The sequence below is a fragment of the Zerene cesonia genome, unplaced genomic scaffold (assembly GCF_012273895.1).
Source record: "Zerene cesonia ecotype Mississippi unplaced genomic scaffold, Zerene_cesonia_1.1 Zces_u011, whole genome shotgun sequence".
Lineage (NCBI taxonomy): Eukaryota > Metazoa > Arthropoda > Insecta > Lepidoptera > Pieridae > Zerene > Zerene cesonia.
In genome coordinates, this window is record NW_024045141.1 from 171458 (window position 1) to 185211 (window position 13754).

The window sequence follows — 13754 nt, forward strand, 5'->3', positions numbered from 1 at the left end:
AACTGTCAGCAGCGATGTTCAGCGTGACTCCAAAACCAGCCTAATATTGTTCTTTTTTTATTCTAGACTGTTCTTATCTATTATATGATCCAATAAGTTAGCCCGATTGGAGAAATAAAGTCTGTTCTTAAATTAATCCAAATTGTACTCCTTGGGAAAGGTAGTTGGAGGATGGAAATTCCACTCCTTGCAGTTTTTATTATAAACTAGCAAACCCGGCGAACTCCGTTTCGCCACCAGGTGGTTGTATGTGAAAAATGACTTTCCCGCTTTTCTGCAGAATTTTTTCCTGAATTTTCTTTGCCATAAACCTCACGGCGCCCGAGACCTTTCCAACGAATGCAAAACCGTGGAAATCGGTTCGTGCGTTCTGGAGTTATAGCGTCAGGAAGGAAAACCCGACTTATTTTTATATAGTAGATGATATAATATATGCCTTTTTGGACAGTTTTTGGAGTCGTACTTTTATAGTATAATATTTATATGAGTGTAAAGAACATATATACAATGAAGAAAAAAACAAAAATTCAGTAAATTTTATTTATATTTCCCTACAATAACAGCATGATCAACTTCGCTGGTTAGTAGTTTCAACTATTACATGCAATAGTCCGTCTCAATATTCAAAAGAGTCCGTCGACAGCCCTTCTCCTATCATTGTGTTCCGCACCCAGTCGTACAAATACGCAACGTCAGTGTAAACCCCTGGGGTGTCCTTCCTTCCACATTGAACGCCAAAAGCGACCATCCCGTAAACCGCGTAGCGTTTCGAGCCCTGCAAAATGTGTTTGAAATATTTTATCCGCACCGCATATTGGTGTGGTAGTCGAGCACGCTTCGGCACGAATTGGGCCAGCTCGCACCGTGGAAGTACCACACCCCCACAGAAGACCGGCGTGAAATAGCATTCTGCTGTGTTTCGTTCGGTGAGTGGGGGAGCCGGAGGCCCATATCCTTTTCCTTACCCTTCCCAGTCCTTTCCTTTATTCCTATCGCCAATCCTTTCTTAATCCCTTCCCGAAAAGTCGGCAATCCATTTGTAGAGGCGTAAGGTCTGCAATGGACCTTATGCCTCTTCAAATGTTCATGGGCGGTGGTAGCGCTCACCATCAGGCGTCCCACCAGCTCCATTGCCGACTGTATCATAAAAAAAAACCTAGTCTCAAGATTCTGTAAATACTATGGGACTGACATATTGAATCAAAGTCCCTAAATAAAATAGAATACAAAAAAATTGAAATACTCTATCCTTAACTGATTCTAAAAGGAGTGACTGACGGTCATTAAAAATGTTTTGTTAATTTTAGGTTTCCCATAAGCTAAGTTTCTAGGTGTATTTGTTGTTTGGAGACATAGTCAATTATTAATTGGTGTATTAGGGTGTCTATCTATTTTAAAATCAGCGGGTCAGCTTCCTGATTAGGATTATTGGTATAAAATCCGATTATGCTTTCAACGTTTTCCTATATTCCTCATAGTTTAGGTTTTCGCCTCCCACAAACAGTTAAAAATTTACCATACTTCTTATGTTGTGTTTGTCACAATAAACGGCAGAATCGATTTTAATGTAATATGCTTGTCTTCAGGTTTTAAATAGGTTTGACTAAAAAGCTATGTCTAACCGGACAGAGTCGGGACGAACAGCTAGTGTTATATACACTAGGGAATCCCCGTAAGTCGCTCTATGCTTACCCCCATTACCGTATTAAAGGATTTTTTTGTTTATCCTACTAATATTATAAATGCGAAGGTTTGTAAGGATGTGTGTGTGTTTGTTGCCTTTTCACGCAAAAACTACTGAACCGATTGCAATGAAATTTGGTACGTAGACAGCTGGACAACTGGAATAACATATTGGCAACTTTTTATCCCGATATTCCTACGGGATACGGACTTACGCGGGTTAAACAATAAAAAATAAAAATTTGAAATTTATTTCTTTCAGCCTCACATCTATTTCGCAGACTAGCGGTGAACCACCGTCTCCCAAGCAGGTGTCGACACCTTCCTCACCGCCAGCACACATCATAGAATCGTGCATATCCCATTTGCGAAGCTTTCTGAATTTGCGTATATTCGCCTGGCATTGAACTCTGTTGTATATTGGTAGCTGCACCTGGAAAACAATGGATCAGTATCAAGCTAATATTATAAATGTGAAAGTTTGTTTCTTTGGATGTTTGTCCGTCAATCACATATTTCCTTCTCCTCGCCCTTCCCAGTCCATTCCTTCATTCCAGTCATCAATAAATCCCTTAAAATCGGGCAGCGAATTCTTATATGGTTTCACCTCCGCGAATGTTCATTGGCAGTGGTGATCGTTTACCATCAGGCGAACCACCAGCTCAGTTGCCCGTTATGACATAAAAAAAATCACGATGAAACTACTGAACGGATTTTAATGAAATTTGGTAAACATACAGGGTATGAGCTGACTTGGGTGATAGAATACTTTTATCACGATTCCGTAATGGAGCTTTCGACCGTCTAGTTTTTTATAAATCTTTCAGTTATCCGAGTTATGCAATGCTTCCACAAGCGTATTACGGAATATGTCCAGGGAAAAGAACGGACGAACGATGATTAGAGCAGATTTCTTGTAAATTTAATAAGATTACATAAAACACGAAGGGAAACAGACTAGACAAGCATTTTTGTGCAACAGGATCATTTTTTTACAGCCAGCTTTCGCTAATCGAGACACATTTAACATAGACTGTTATGAAATATTACCTTCTTTAATATAACCGCATATTTGTTTGCGTTATTGAAATCTTCTTGCCCCCAGCCCATGCTAGTGCAAGATGTACCGTCCCTGGGCCTAATCTGCCCTAAGCATGCGATGCCTATGTGGGGGGCACCAGTTAAATCGAAAGGCTGCTCCAGAAACAATAGCGCTATATTATTGAGGCCTGTTTCTGCAAAAAAAAACAACATAAAGTTTTGTTTTTCTATGGGGAAACTATGGGCCTTTTCAACTTCAAAAAATTGCAAAATAGTGGCAATCGATGACTTGCCAGTTCGGTCGATAAGCTCCCAAAAAACTAATATTATATGTTCACAAAATTCCATAAAAATCGATCCAGGCGTTTCGGAGAAATATCACAACTAACATTGTGCCGAAAAATTTCTATTCAATATAGTTAATCAAAGCAGTAAATAATGAATTCTGTACTTAAATGAAACTGTAGCTGTAAGTTTGAGGAATATAAATAAAATTATTACATTATATATAAAAGATAAATAAAAAAAAATGCTCACTTAACCATAATCCTTCATGTGATATAATTTTCGCTACATTTCTTTCTTGGTGTTCATAGTCCTCATTGAGGGTCTGTGTGTCCCATTCTCCTGCACGACATTTGAGCTGAAAAAAATATAGCATTATATTATCTTAACACTATTATTACACATTATAGAAAGAAGAAAAAAATATAAACAATAGATAGTTAAAGATAATTTATAACGGGGCGGTCTAAACACTTTGAGTGATTTCTTCCAGGCAACCCCGCAGGTAAAGGATAAATATTAGGTGTACAAAGGGAGACAGAATAACATTTACCGTATATAAAAAAAAAATATTAAAAATACAGGTATACAATAAAATACATAATAAAATTAATAGCATGTTAAATATAAAACTCATTTTTTATGTCATCATCGGCAAATGAGATGGTGGGTCGCCTGATGGTAAGCGCTACCACTGCCCATGAACATTTGGAGAGGCGTAAGGTCGATAACAGACTTAACGTCACAAATGAATTGCCTATTTGAAATTGGAAAAGGATAAAGGATAGACGACAGGAATAAAGAAGGAACTGGGAAGGATAAGGAAAAGTATATGGGCTTCCGGCTCCCACACTCACCGAACGAAACACAGCAGGACGCTACTATTTCACGCTGGTTTTCTGTGTGGTGGTGTGATACTTACCTGTCGCAAGCTACGCCAATTCGTGCCGAAGCGTGCTCGACTCCCACGAACAAAGGACAACGTTTTTTCCCACCGTAAAGTAACTCTTTATGGTTAAAAACGTTGTTAAAGTATCAATAACTAGTTTACTTTGAATACAGACATATTGTGTTTTATTCGCTTTCTTATTTCAGTTTATTAATTTACAACGTCATGTGTGTTTGTTTTAAAATAGTTATTTGACTAGAATAAAATATTTACCTCATTTTTGGTCACAATGTTGACCTTATGCGCTGCTGTCATCACAACGGAGGGATGAATCAGCGAACCTCCCCCCAAATAGTCCTTTTGCACCCAAGCAAGGGAAGATTTACTAAAAATTACAATAGAATTTTCTTGTTTTTAAAATAAACATTATGCCAGCGGATTTGCCCGCGTAGTCATTGACTGTGAGATTGAATGGGACTAACACGTCAAAATTTGTATAACGTATTGCTTGTCTATCTCAGGTATCAAACTAACTTTGTACAATATTTTATCCCAATCAGTTCAATGGGTTAGGCGTAATGAAGAGACAGATTGATAGACAGACAGACCGATAGTCATATATTTTTATCATCTTTTGCTAGAGTTATTGAAAAAACAAACCATACTAATTTAGACCCAGCAAATTAGGCACTCCAACGAGTTTGTAAATGGTTTACAGACAATAACGTTTTGTTAATAATTCACATTCAAAAGAATATTACGTAATTAACGTTTAAACCCCTACAAATATATTTGGGGGATTTTGTTTATTGAGAAAAAAAAACATGTCAATATCCATCTATAGATACCAATTATATATGATAGACATTTTTGGTATAAATTGATTTTATAATAGAACTTTTTCGAAATTTCTTCAAATTATCTTTTATCTCATCTGACCGAACTGTTAATTTTTTTTTTTCAAATTTCGAACGTTGCAATAAACAATTTATCATAATCTTATCAAGATGACCGATGACAATGCCAAAAATTAATGAATCTATTTTAGTACGGTATTTGACATTTGCCTGCAGGTGCCTTGGATTCTGGTGATTTTTCTCAATACTTGACTAATAACTAACTACTGACCGCAACAAAGCGACCATCCAAGGGAATTCTCCAAATTTCGCGTAGTTTGTACCAGCATTTTTGATTTTACTCAGGTTAGGATTAGACCAGCCACAACCCACGCGGGGCGCTTGAGTCACTGGTGGCGCCGTGGTCGGCTGTTGTATTAGCCGAGCCAATGGACAACACTTCAGCAAATAGTGGCAATCGTGCATCCTGTCAAAATGAGAAGTTATTAACAGCAGCTGTCTATTTCCTATAATCTATAGTCTTGAAAAAATAAATTTTTAGGTTTAAAGCATAGAAATAACCGAAGCAGTCTCTTGTTATATTTCAGCGTTGCTGCGTAGCAACGCTGATGAGTTATTTCTTTGTGTTTTGACGTTTCAAAAGCATCTCTGAAATAGAGTTTCTTTCAGGTTTTCATAGCAACTAATTTCTAGATGAATGGAAAATAGTTGCTATGTATTAGGTGATTTAAATATATAAGACGAAAAATAAGAATAGTAGACACAAAATAGTCAAGTCAATCAGTTAAATATAATAAAGACAAAATAGAGACGGAAAAAACGGTACGAATTGAGTACCGGGCGGTTTCTGGTTGCTGCAAGTTTTGCTTTTTAAATCTATCTAGTAACGCACCTGAATACATTTAACTGTTCGAGATCTATTTCATCATCATCATCAGCTTTATCCATACACTCGCTTGGCTTTACACACCGGCCTTTCTCTTGATTTGGCGTTAAACATTTATCTGCAGTATCTGTAACCAATCTCTTATAAGAAACGATTCCCAGTCTGGGGAGTATCTCGGATATAGAAACTCCCATAAAAATCAACCTTATTGAGATAGTTGAGAAATTAAAGTCAATAAAAAGATTGGAACAATAAATAGTTGATTAATGGACAGTTTCATTATAGCTTAAGTGTTTTCCATTACCTAAATATTTGTTAGTCACTGTCGTCTTTTAAGAAATTCTCGATGATGAGTTTTTAGAAAGCTGTCTTAGACGCAACTATTGCATAAAATGCCATGCCCTGACCAACGGGTGGCTCTACTCATTAAATTCAGTAGCTCCCTTTGCCTTTTTCTAGTAGGGAGCTGTCATAACTTGAGTCATGAGGGATATTTCAATTGTGGAAAAATATGGGTGGCTCTTAGCTTACCACCAGTCTAATCGTTTGCCATATATAGACTTTTACAAGTATTTTGTATGTGGGAGTCGAGCACGCTTCGGGACAAATTAAACCAGCTCGCATCGGGGAAGTACAACACCCTCAAATTATAGTGTATTTCAATATGATATATTAATAGATTGTTTACTTACGTAGTAGGGGTTGAGGGTCCAACCCCTAACCCCCTCCCCAAATACAAATAAATAATTTCGACGGCGAAACTTCATATAGATGTCGTTATTACATTGTAATCGAAACTACGTTAATGCGATCATAGATGTCGTTATTATAAAGCGTGCAAATTCCGTTCTTTATAAAAATGGTGTTTGACTGAGGTCTGTGTACTGTTCCGGCACTCAATAGTATAAGGACATATTTTTCATACGTTAAAAAACCTGATCGAGGGTGGGGGAACGGAACGAGTCGAGTCCGAGATGTGAAAGGAGCGAACTGCGACGAATTGATTCTGATTCTGGTGTCGGCACTCGGCGGAAACGTACGCAGAACTCACTGCGCTGTAAATCCATTTGCATCCGCACATACTGTGTATTATTCTAAATAGTGTTCAGTGAAAATGCTTTAACTGTATTTCAACAAATCAGCTTGATGATTATTTTAATAAAATACGCAATATGTAATGTCGTGACGGCGATCGTACGAACACCACTCGAAACCCGCCCCGACAAATGTATAAATAAATCAACTTCACTACAATTAAAAAACTTTATATAATGTAAAACCTTCCTTATAACCTGTGAATCACAATAAATCACATTGAATTGAATTGAATACATAGTATAAAGCGATGTCGTTTCACGCGTCTGCCACTACGTATGCGTTCTTTAAAACTACACAACGGATTAAGGGAAGGTCATGTAATAACATCTATTAAACCACTCGCAATTTGACGCGTGCAAAAGCTTGTTTCTTAGAAATTTCAGGGTTATTTTTTGTTGTTACGTTTTACGTTGATCGTGTGCCTTATAATATAATAATAATAATGTACTTTTTATAGAACTAATAAAAGTACATGTAAAAAGAAACAAACAGTATCAGACAGAGCCTAAACTTTTAACTAATTAATCCCCGACCGTTGATGGCTTGGAATTACATACCTATGGTTTGTTGCGAGGGCGTTTGTTTATTACTTAAAATAGATTTCAACCACTGATTACCAGTCGGATCCAGTCGTAAATCGCAATGGGTTTGAGACACCGCAAACAGCAGCAATAATTGAAGATACCTGTAATATTAATTTATGTACCTAACTAGCTGCGGCCCGTGGTTTCACCCGCGTAAGTCCGTATCCCGTAAGAATATCGGGATAAAAAGTTGCCTATATGTTATTCCAGTTGTTCAGCTATCTACGTACCAAATTTCATTGCAATCGTTTAGTAGTTTTTGCGTGAAAGGGCGACAAACACACACACAGCCTTACAAACTTTCGCATTTATAATAAATATTAGTATGATAGTAGGATTCAAGCTGGTAAAACAATTAAATTAAAAAAAAAAACGAACTTAATTGTGCCGTCAGATTCCTTTAACGATTACAGAACAAACCGTAAATAATAAGTTTGTCCTACGCGAAATAAATATATAAAAATAAAATACATTTCTTTATGCTAATTGAGAATTAAAAAGCAATATATTGTTATTATCGCCAACAAACGGTTGAGCAGTTTGGCGAAATTTTTGTTAAAACAAACTTATAATTTAAGTCTTGCTGTGCTCTTTAAGTCTTTATTGAAAGATCATTACATGTACATACAGTAGCAGTGTCATTATACAAGCCATTGAAATTTTTGTATATATTGTTATATCTTATACCTTTAAACGAGCAATTCTTGTATATATATATAATTGGAATCTCGGAATCGGCTCCAACGATTTTCATGAAATTTAGTATACAGGGGGGTACGGGGGCGATAAATCAATCTAGCTAGGATTTTTTTTTTAGAAAATGTCATATTCGTGTTTTATTCGTGTTTTTTTTTCCTGACATCTATTGGTGAATAATAATACTATTTTGCTTCGTAGATAGCTGGACAACTGAAATAATGTCATATTCGTGTTTTATTCGTTGTTTTTTTTTCCTGACATCTATTGGTAAATAAAAATACTATTTTGCTTCGTAGGTAGCTGGACAACTGAAATAACACATAGGCACTTTTTATACCGATATTCCTACAGGATACGGTTACGCAGCACGCTTACGCGGTTTCAACCGCGGGTCACAGCTAGTTTAGTATAGTTTATGTATTATATTGTATGAGTATAACATGTTACATAGTATTTATGTAAAATATATCGTGTATTTATATGTTTATTTAGTTATTTTTTACTCTCTGTTTTGTACAATAAAGTAATAGAAATAAATAAATAAATATATTGTATAAAAAAACTAAAATTATTAAAAAGACTTAAATAAAGTTAGCATGAAAAGGTGACCGAAATTTAATACTTTTTAACGGATTTTAAACGCGATTTATTCATTATATTCTTACCCCGATGTTTCGAACACTTTACAGCGAGCGTGGTCACGGGGAGACTGTCTCCCCGTGACCACGTCACAGCTAGTATTATATTATATTATATTAATTTACGTCCGTAGCAAAATATTATAATAGCAAATATTGGTGAGTTTCTTCTTTCGTATAGCACTTCGGTTTTATGGGATGACTTGCTTTCCGCCTGCGACTCCTAAATCGGTCCAGCCGTTTAGGAGGAGTATGGTAACTGACATTGTGACACGATAATTCTATATATTATAAAAGTGATAGATAGATATTAAAACGTAGTCACCTAAAAGCTTGTTTACACTAATATTCTAAAGAGGAAACTATTGTTTTTTATATGTTTGTAACGTTTTCACGCAAAAACCACTAGACCGATTTCCAAAATTCATTCAGAAGAAAGCTGCATCTTCACTGAGTGACACAGACTATATATGTACCACGGGCGAATCCAGGGCGAACAGCTAGTAATTATAAATTCAAAGTAAATATAAAATAAAATCAAAGATACTCACTGCATTGTGATCACTTTATACTTTTTATATAAAATAATATACGCATTAATACTTATAAATGTATCGTGAGCTTTAAGTATAAGCAGGCAATAGATCCGACGCTACACCGATGACTGTTATGACTGTTATGATGAATTTTATTTTTATCGATAATGTTTTATATTGACATTTGATCCTAGTGTTGTACCCTTGTATACAAATGAAATTATATAAATAATAGAATATAAATTCGATTTATGTTTTACTAGCTCTTACCAGCGACTTCGTCTGCATGTTTGTGAGGATGCGAAAGCGTAGAACCGAATTATTTTCCAGGATTGGGTTTTTAATGTCATCAATTGACTACATTTCATTTTTTATGAGTCCCTCTGAGAATTACGTCTTGCTAAGTCTTAGTTTGCTATGGTGGCCATAGAAAATGTTTCGTTTTCTTTTTTATCGCATATTTTAAGAGAAAATAGATAAAACGAAAAATTACATGATTACGTCATACATACCGTAAATTTGTCTTTGCAAAATTTTGACATACAAACTGAAACGTCAGTAAATGTCAGTATTTTTTTTTAAACACAACACAGGAAAAAATGTATTCCTGACTGTATGAGTAACGTCATTTGGCGCTTACGAATTTTAGGAAATGAATTTTAAACACAAAGAGATGTCTGAGGTTTCCACGTCTTTTTTTGTGGAGAAATTTTACATAACCACGGCCCCGGGGGCGCGGCGGATCGCAAGTCGTCTATAAGTCTGAGGGCACTTCGTTCGATGGCGTTTAGTGTCTCCAAGAAGTGGCATTTAGCTGCACCAGTGTTCTTTGTCGACTGCTGAGTCGTTGACAGCAGCACTGGAGTACTACTATTAGTGTGGACACAAGACCTAGATCTCTAGATCTCGCTGAAAGTTCTAGATCCCGTTTCCATGGTAGTGTACGTCAGTATTTCTTTATTTTTATGCAAATAAAGATTTGTTATTTATTTATTTGCTGTTAGGTTCCTGAATTGAATTTACTGTCTGCGAAACAATGAAATATGAAGGTTTCCCTGTTCTCTCATTTGAGAAAATGCAAGGTGGACACATTTTACTATTTTAGAAGTGTCTTTCGCGGACTTTAAAAAAAATTAAATTTGATAAAATTTTAAAGACCTATCCATAGAAACCCACACGTATGGATTAGATGAATAAAAGACCCAAAGACTTTAGAACTGAATCTAAGTATGAGGAACCCCCAAAATTTATTGTTCTCTTTTTCTTTTTGACGTGACAACGTCTTAAATTAGGTTGCGGCTCGGAGTCACTCATGAAAAAGTGTAACGCCCGGTAACGTTACGATGAGTCACCGAACTATGATCGGTCCGCCGCGCGCGCAGCACTAGAGAATTAGGCGCATTGAATCGGCGCGTGCTTGTGTCTCTGTCTCTGTCTTTTTAGTAAACAAAAAATATTTTCTGTAGTTAAAATTTGTGCAATTCTTATTATCATTCAATTCCTTGTTCCTATTGTGCAATTTAATAATATTCATATCAATAAATATTCTACCGAGAAAAAGACGTTGTCACGTAAAATCTTTGCCCGTAAAACCGACTTTACAGGCAACCATTTTTTTCTGTTAGTCTTAATGCGGTTCACAGAATTACTTCTACTGGGCAAGATTCAACAGTATACTGTTATGTACTGTTATGTACAAGTTCTACAGTACTGTAGTAAAACAGTCATCATCAGCATCATACATGTTCCCACAGCTGGGAGACAGGCCTCCTATGAGGGTTCAGGCCATAATCCACCACGCTAGCCAAGTGCGGATGCGGTTGTCGTCGAACTTTTGATTCTCGGACATGCCGGTTTCCTCACGATGTTTTCCTTCACCGTTTTGAGCAGTGGTGATGATACACATGCGCAGATAATTTGTAAAATCAATTTATTTCCTGCACGCTCGCCCGATCTCGAACCCCGACCTGTCGATTTTGAGTCCGAGGTCCTCACCACTGAGCCACCACTGCTCTTTTATGTAACAGTATTTCCAAAGAATTTTCTTATACGACGGACGGGCATACACATAGACATGTCATGACGTACCATCAGAGCCCTGTTTTTACCATTACCATACCGTTTGGCTCGAGGACCCCAAACATTACAATATTGTCCAAAAGCGTGCTTTTTATATTTTCAAATTAATGTGTGGCTTAACTAGCTGCGCGCCGCGGTTTCCCGCGTAAGTCCGTATCCCGTAGGAATATCGGGATAAAAAGTGACTATATGTTATTCCAGTTAGCCAGCTCTCTATGTACCAAATTTCATTGCAATCGGTTTAGTAGTTTTTGCGTGAAAGAGCTACAAACACACACACACATCCTACAAACTTTCGCATTTATAATATTAGTAGGATTGCTTTTTTATACTTGTAAATGTTTTTAACTTTTAAAATTGTCACACGCATATATATTCTTTTGGATAACACAGGTCAAGAGATAAACTGTGTGATAATCATTTTTAAATTTATAATGCATATGAAAAATATATACATATACTTTAATATAAGTCTGAAGATTTTGTTTGCACGCGCTAACCTGAGGAATTACTGGACCCTGAGGCATGTATGTACCACGGGCTAAGGGCGAACAAATAAAAATAAGAATTATTCGTTTGTAATATTTTATTGCCAGGAGGCAGTCACTTTTTATTTTTTACTGCATATGGAGGTTCCAGAATTAAGTTTAATCGAATAAATTATAAATAAGATAAAATAAATAAAAATAGAAATTAAAAAACCTAAAAAAACATATGAACGTCCTAATGAATTGAAAATTTATATTTCTTACTTGGATTATTTTAAATTTCTTGTCGGTCTTCCTGTCTATCTTATTATATATAGAAACGATTTTAAACAGTGAAGAAAACAATTGAATCATATATGTTTCGGCTGAACCACATTTAATGATCTTTACACGAATAATAGATGAGTTTAAAGCAATCTACAGGTAAGTAATGTTAATTTTCTATTCCTTGGACGATATAACGGACGGCGGCCATATAAAAAAACTCGAATACGTATTTGAGTCATGAACTGGGGATAACCACATGCAGTGATAAAACCAGTATATTATTACTTACACTATATTATACAGTAAATTTTATCACTATTGAAACAAAACAATGACAATAACATCTTAAAATAAACAAGGAAAAACTGTATTAATTTCGACAACACAAAACATAAGATATGCCAATACAAGGAAACAAAAACAATATATTTAAAGTGAAAAGCGCATAAAAAAACCCTTCACAATTCCGAAAAATACTTGTATGGAGCAGTGGTAATATAATAGTAGGGGATCCCAAGATGCCAAATAAAACTCAGAAATGTTGGAATTCGCAGATTAGACGATAGCAAGAAAGGAATCAAAAGATTTAATAGGATACCTCCAACCTCATCCAAATATGCACAACATCAATATTTATTCATATCAACAAGACTATATAGGCAGCCCAAAAATAAGGGAGTTGTGAAAGATTGAGATTGAGAAGATCCTCTATCTAATTTATCTCCGTACGTCTGTCTGGAAGAAATCGCTATATAGTGATAAGACCACCAATTGTTTAAATTGCAATTTTATTTAGTTTTTTATATCTTTTAAGAGCAATAAAGAATAAATACATAAAAGACATGAATTACGAGGAAATAGAAATATTGATGAAGAGTGTATCAAACAGCGAAAAACTCAAATATTTAGAAATTTCAGACTAATTTTTTGGATAAATGAATACCCATGCCCACTACCACACAAACCTTGAAAACGAACAGGAGAAAATACAGCTAGGACACTTAAGCAGCATCAAATCATACCCAGAAAAAGAAGGGGATAGAAGAAAAAGAAACGTCTGGAGTAAATACTGGATAGTGAATGTTCCAGAAAAATCTATCATTTCATACGATTCGATTAAAACCACAAGTTATGAACGTGTTTACCTTCGTGTCACTTGGACTCTCACTGAGAAAACCATCCAAAAACATTAGGGATTGTCAAATAGGAATGGAAAGAAGTGAGACAAGCCATAAACTGAAGGACAGAGTGAGAAATAATGTCAACAGAAAGGAGACCAACGCCAAGAATCTGCATTCTTAAAAGTAAAAGTGGTAAAGTATTAATTTTACTGCTAAAATGAATACTTTACCTATAAATGGAAATGTACATGACATATAAAGCGAGTAACAGACGATTTATGGTCATAAATAACAACCATCTGGTACCACATAGATGTCCTGCGCGAGCCTGGTAGACCTTTCAAAAGATGGAGCGATGACATGGTAAGAACAGCAGATGCATCGTGGTCCACAATAGCTAATGGTAGTATCAGTAGGAAATGTTTGAAGGGTTTGGCCACAAGAGCTGTTCTCGCACGAATAGTAAATAGTTAGGTTTATTGCAAAACATATAAATAATAAAGTAGATGTGAGCAATAAAGCTTTTATATATTTAAGACGCCAATTATGGTACCACTCGACCCGTCGCCGACGGCCGAAAAATGCAGACACTGACAGAGTCCT

At 35.9% G+C, this 13754-nt stretch overlaps 1 protein-coding gene across 2 annotated transcripts; it reads right to left on the bottom strand.

Moving 5' to 3' along the window:
• Positions 1-526: 526 nt before the first annotated feature.
• Positions 527-9328, bottom strand: LOC119839321 (phenoloxidase-activating factor 2-like). Of its 2 annotated transcripts, none has more exons than XM_038365565.1 (9): positions 9212-9328; positions 7357-7424; positions 5648-5768; positions 5027-5221; positions 4172-4283; positions 3262-3367; positions 2734-2918; positions 1952-2116; positions 527-775 (listed from the first exon to the last, which is right to left on the bottom strand). In XM_038365565.1, exons 1-9 carry the CDS (start codon positions 9214-9216, stop codon positions 617-619), a joined length of 1116 nt encoding a protein of 371 aa, XP_038221493.1. In that variant the 5' UTR covers positions 9217-9328; the 3' UTR covers positions 527-616. The 2 variants fall into 2 exon arrangements, with proteins under 2 accessions (XP_038221493.1, XP_038221492.1); XM_038365564.1 differs by having other exon boundaries at positions 7297-7424.
• Between the last annotated feature and the right edge of the window lie 4426 nt (positions 9329-13754).

Bases quoted from the DNA above. Each gene is read 5' to 3' on its own strand.
- LOC119839321 (XM_038365564.1), bottom strand. The intron at 3,368-4,171 runs GTAAATATTTTA...TATTTTTTTCAG, and splicing joins ACATTGTGACCAAAAATGAG to CTCAAATGTCGTGCAGGAGA. The intron at 2,919-3,261 runs GTGAGCATTTTT...TTTTTTTTGCAG, and splicing joins ACATGAAGGATTATGGTTAA to AAACAGGCCTCAATAATATA.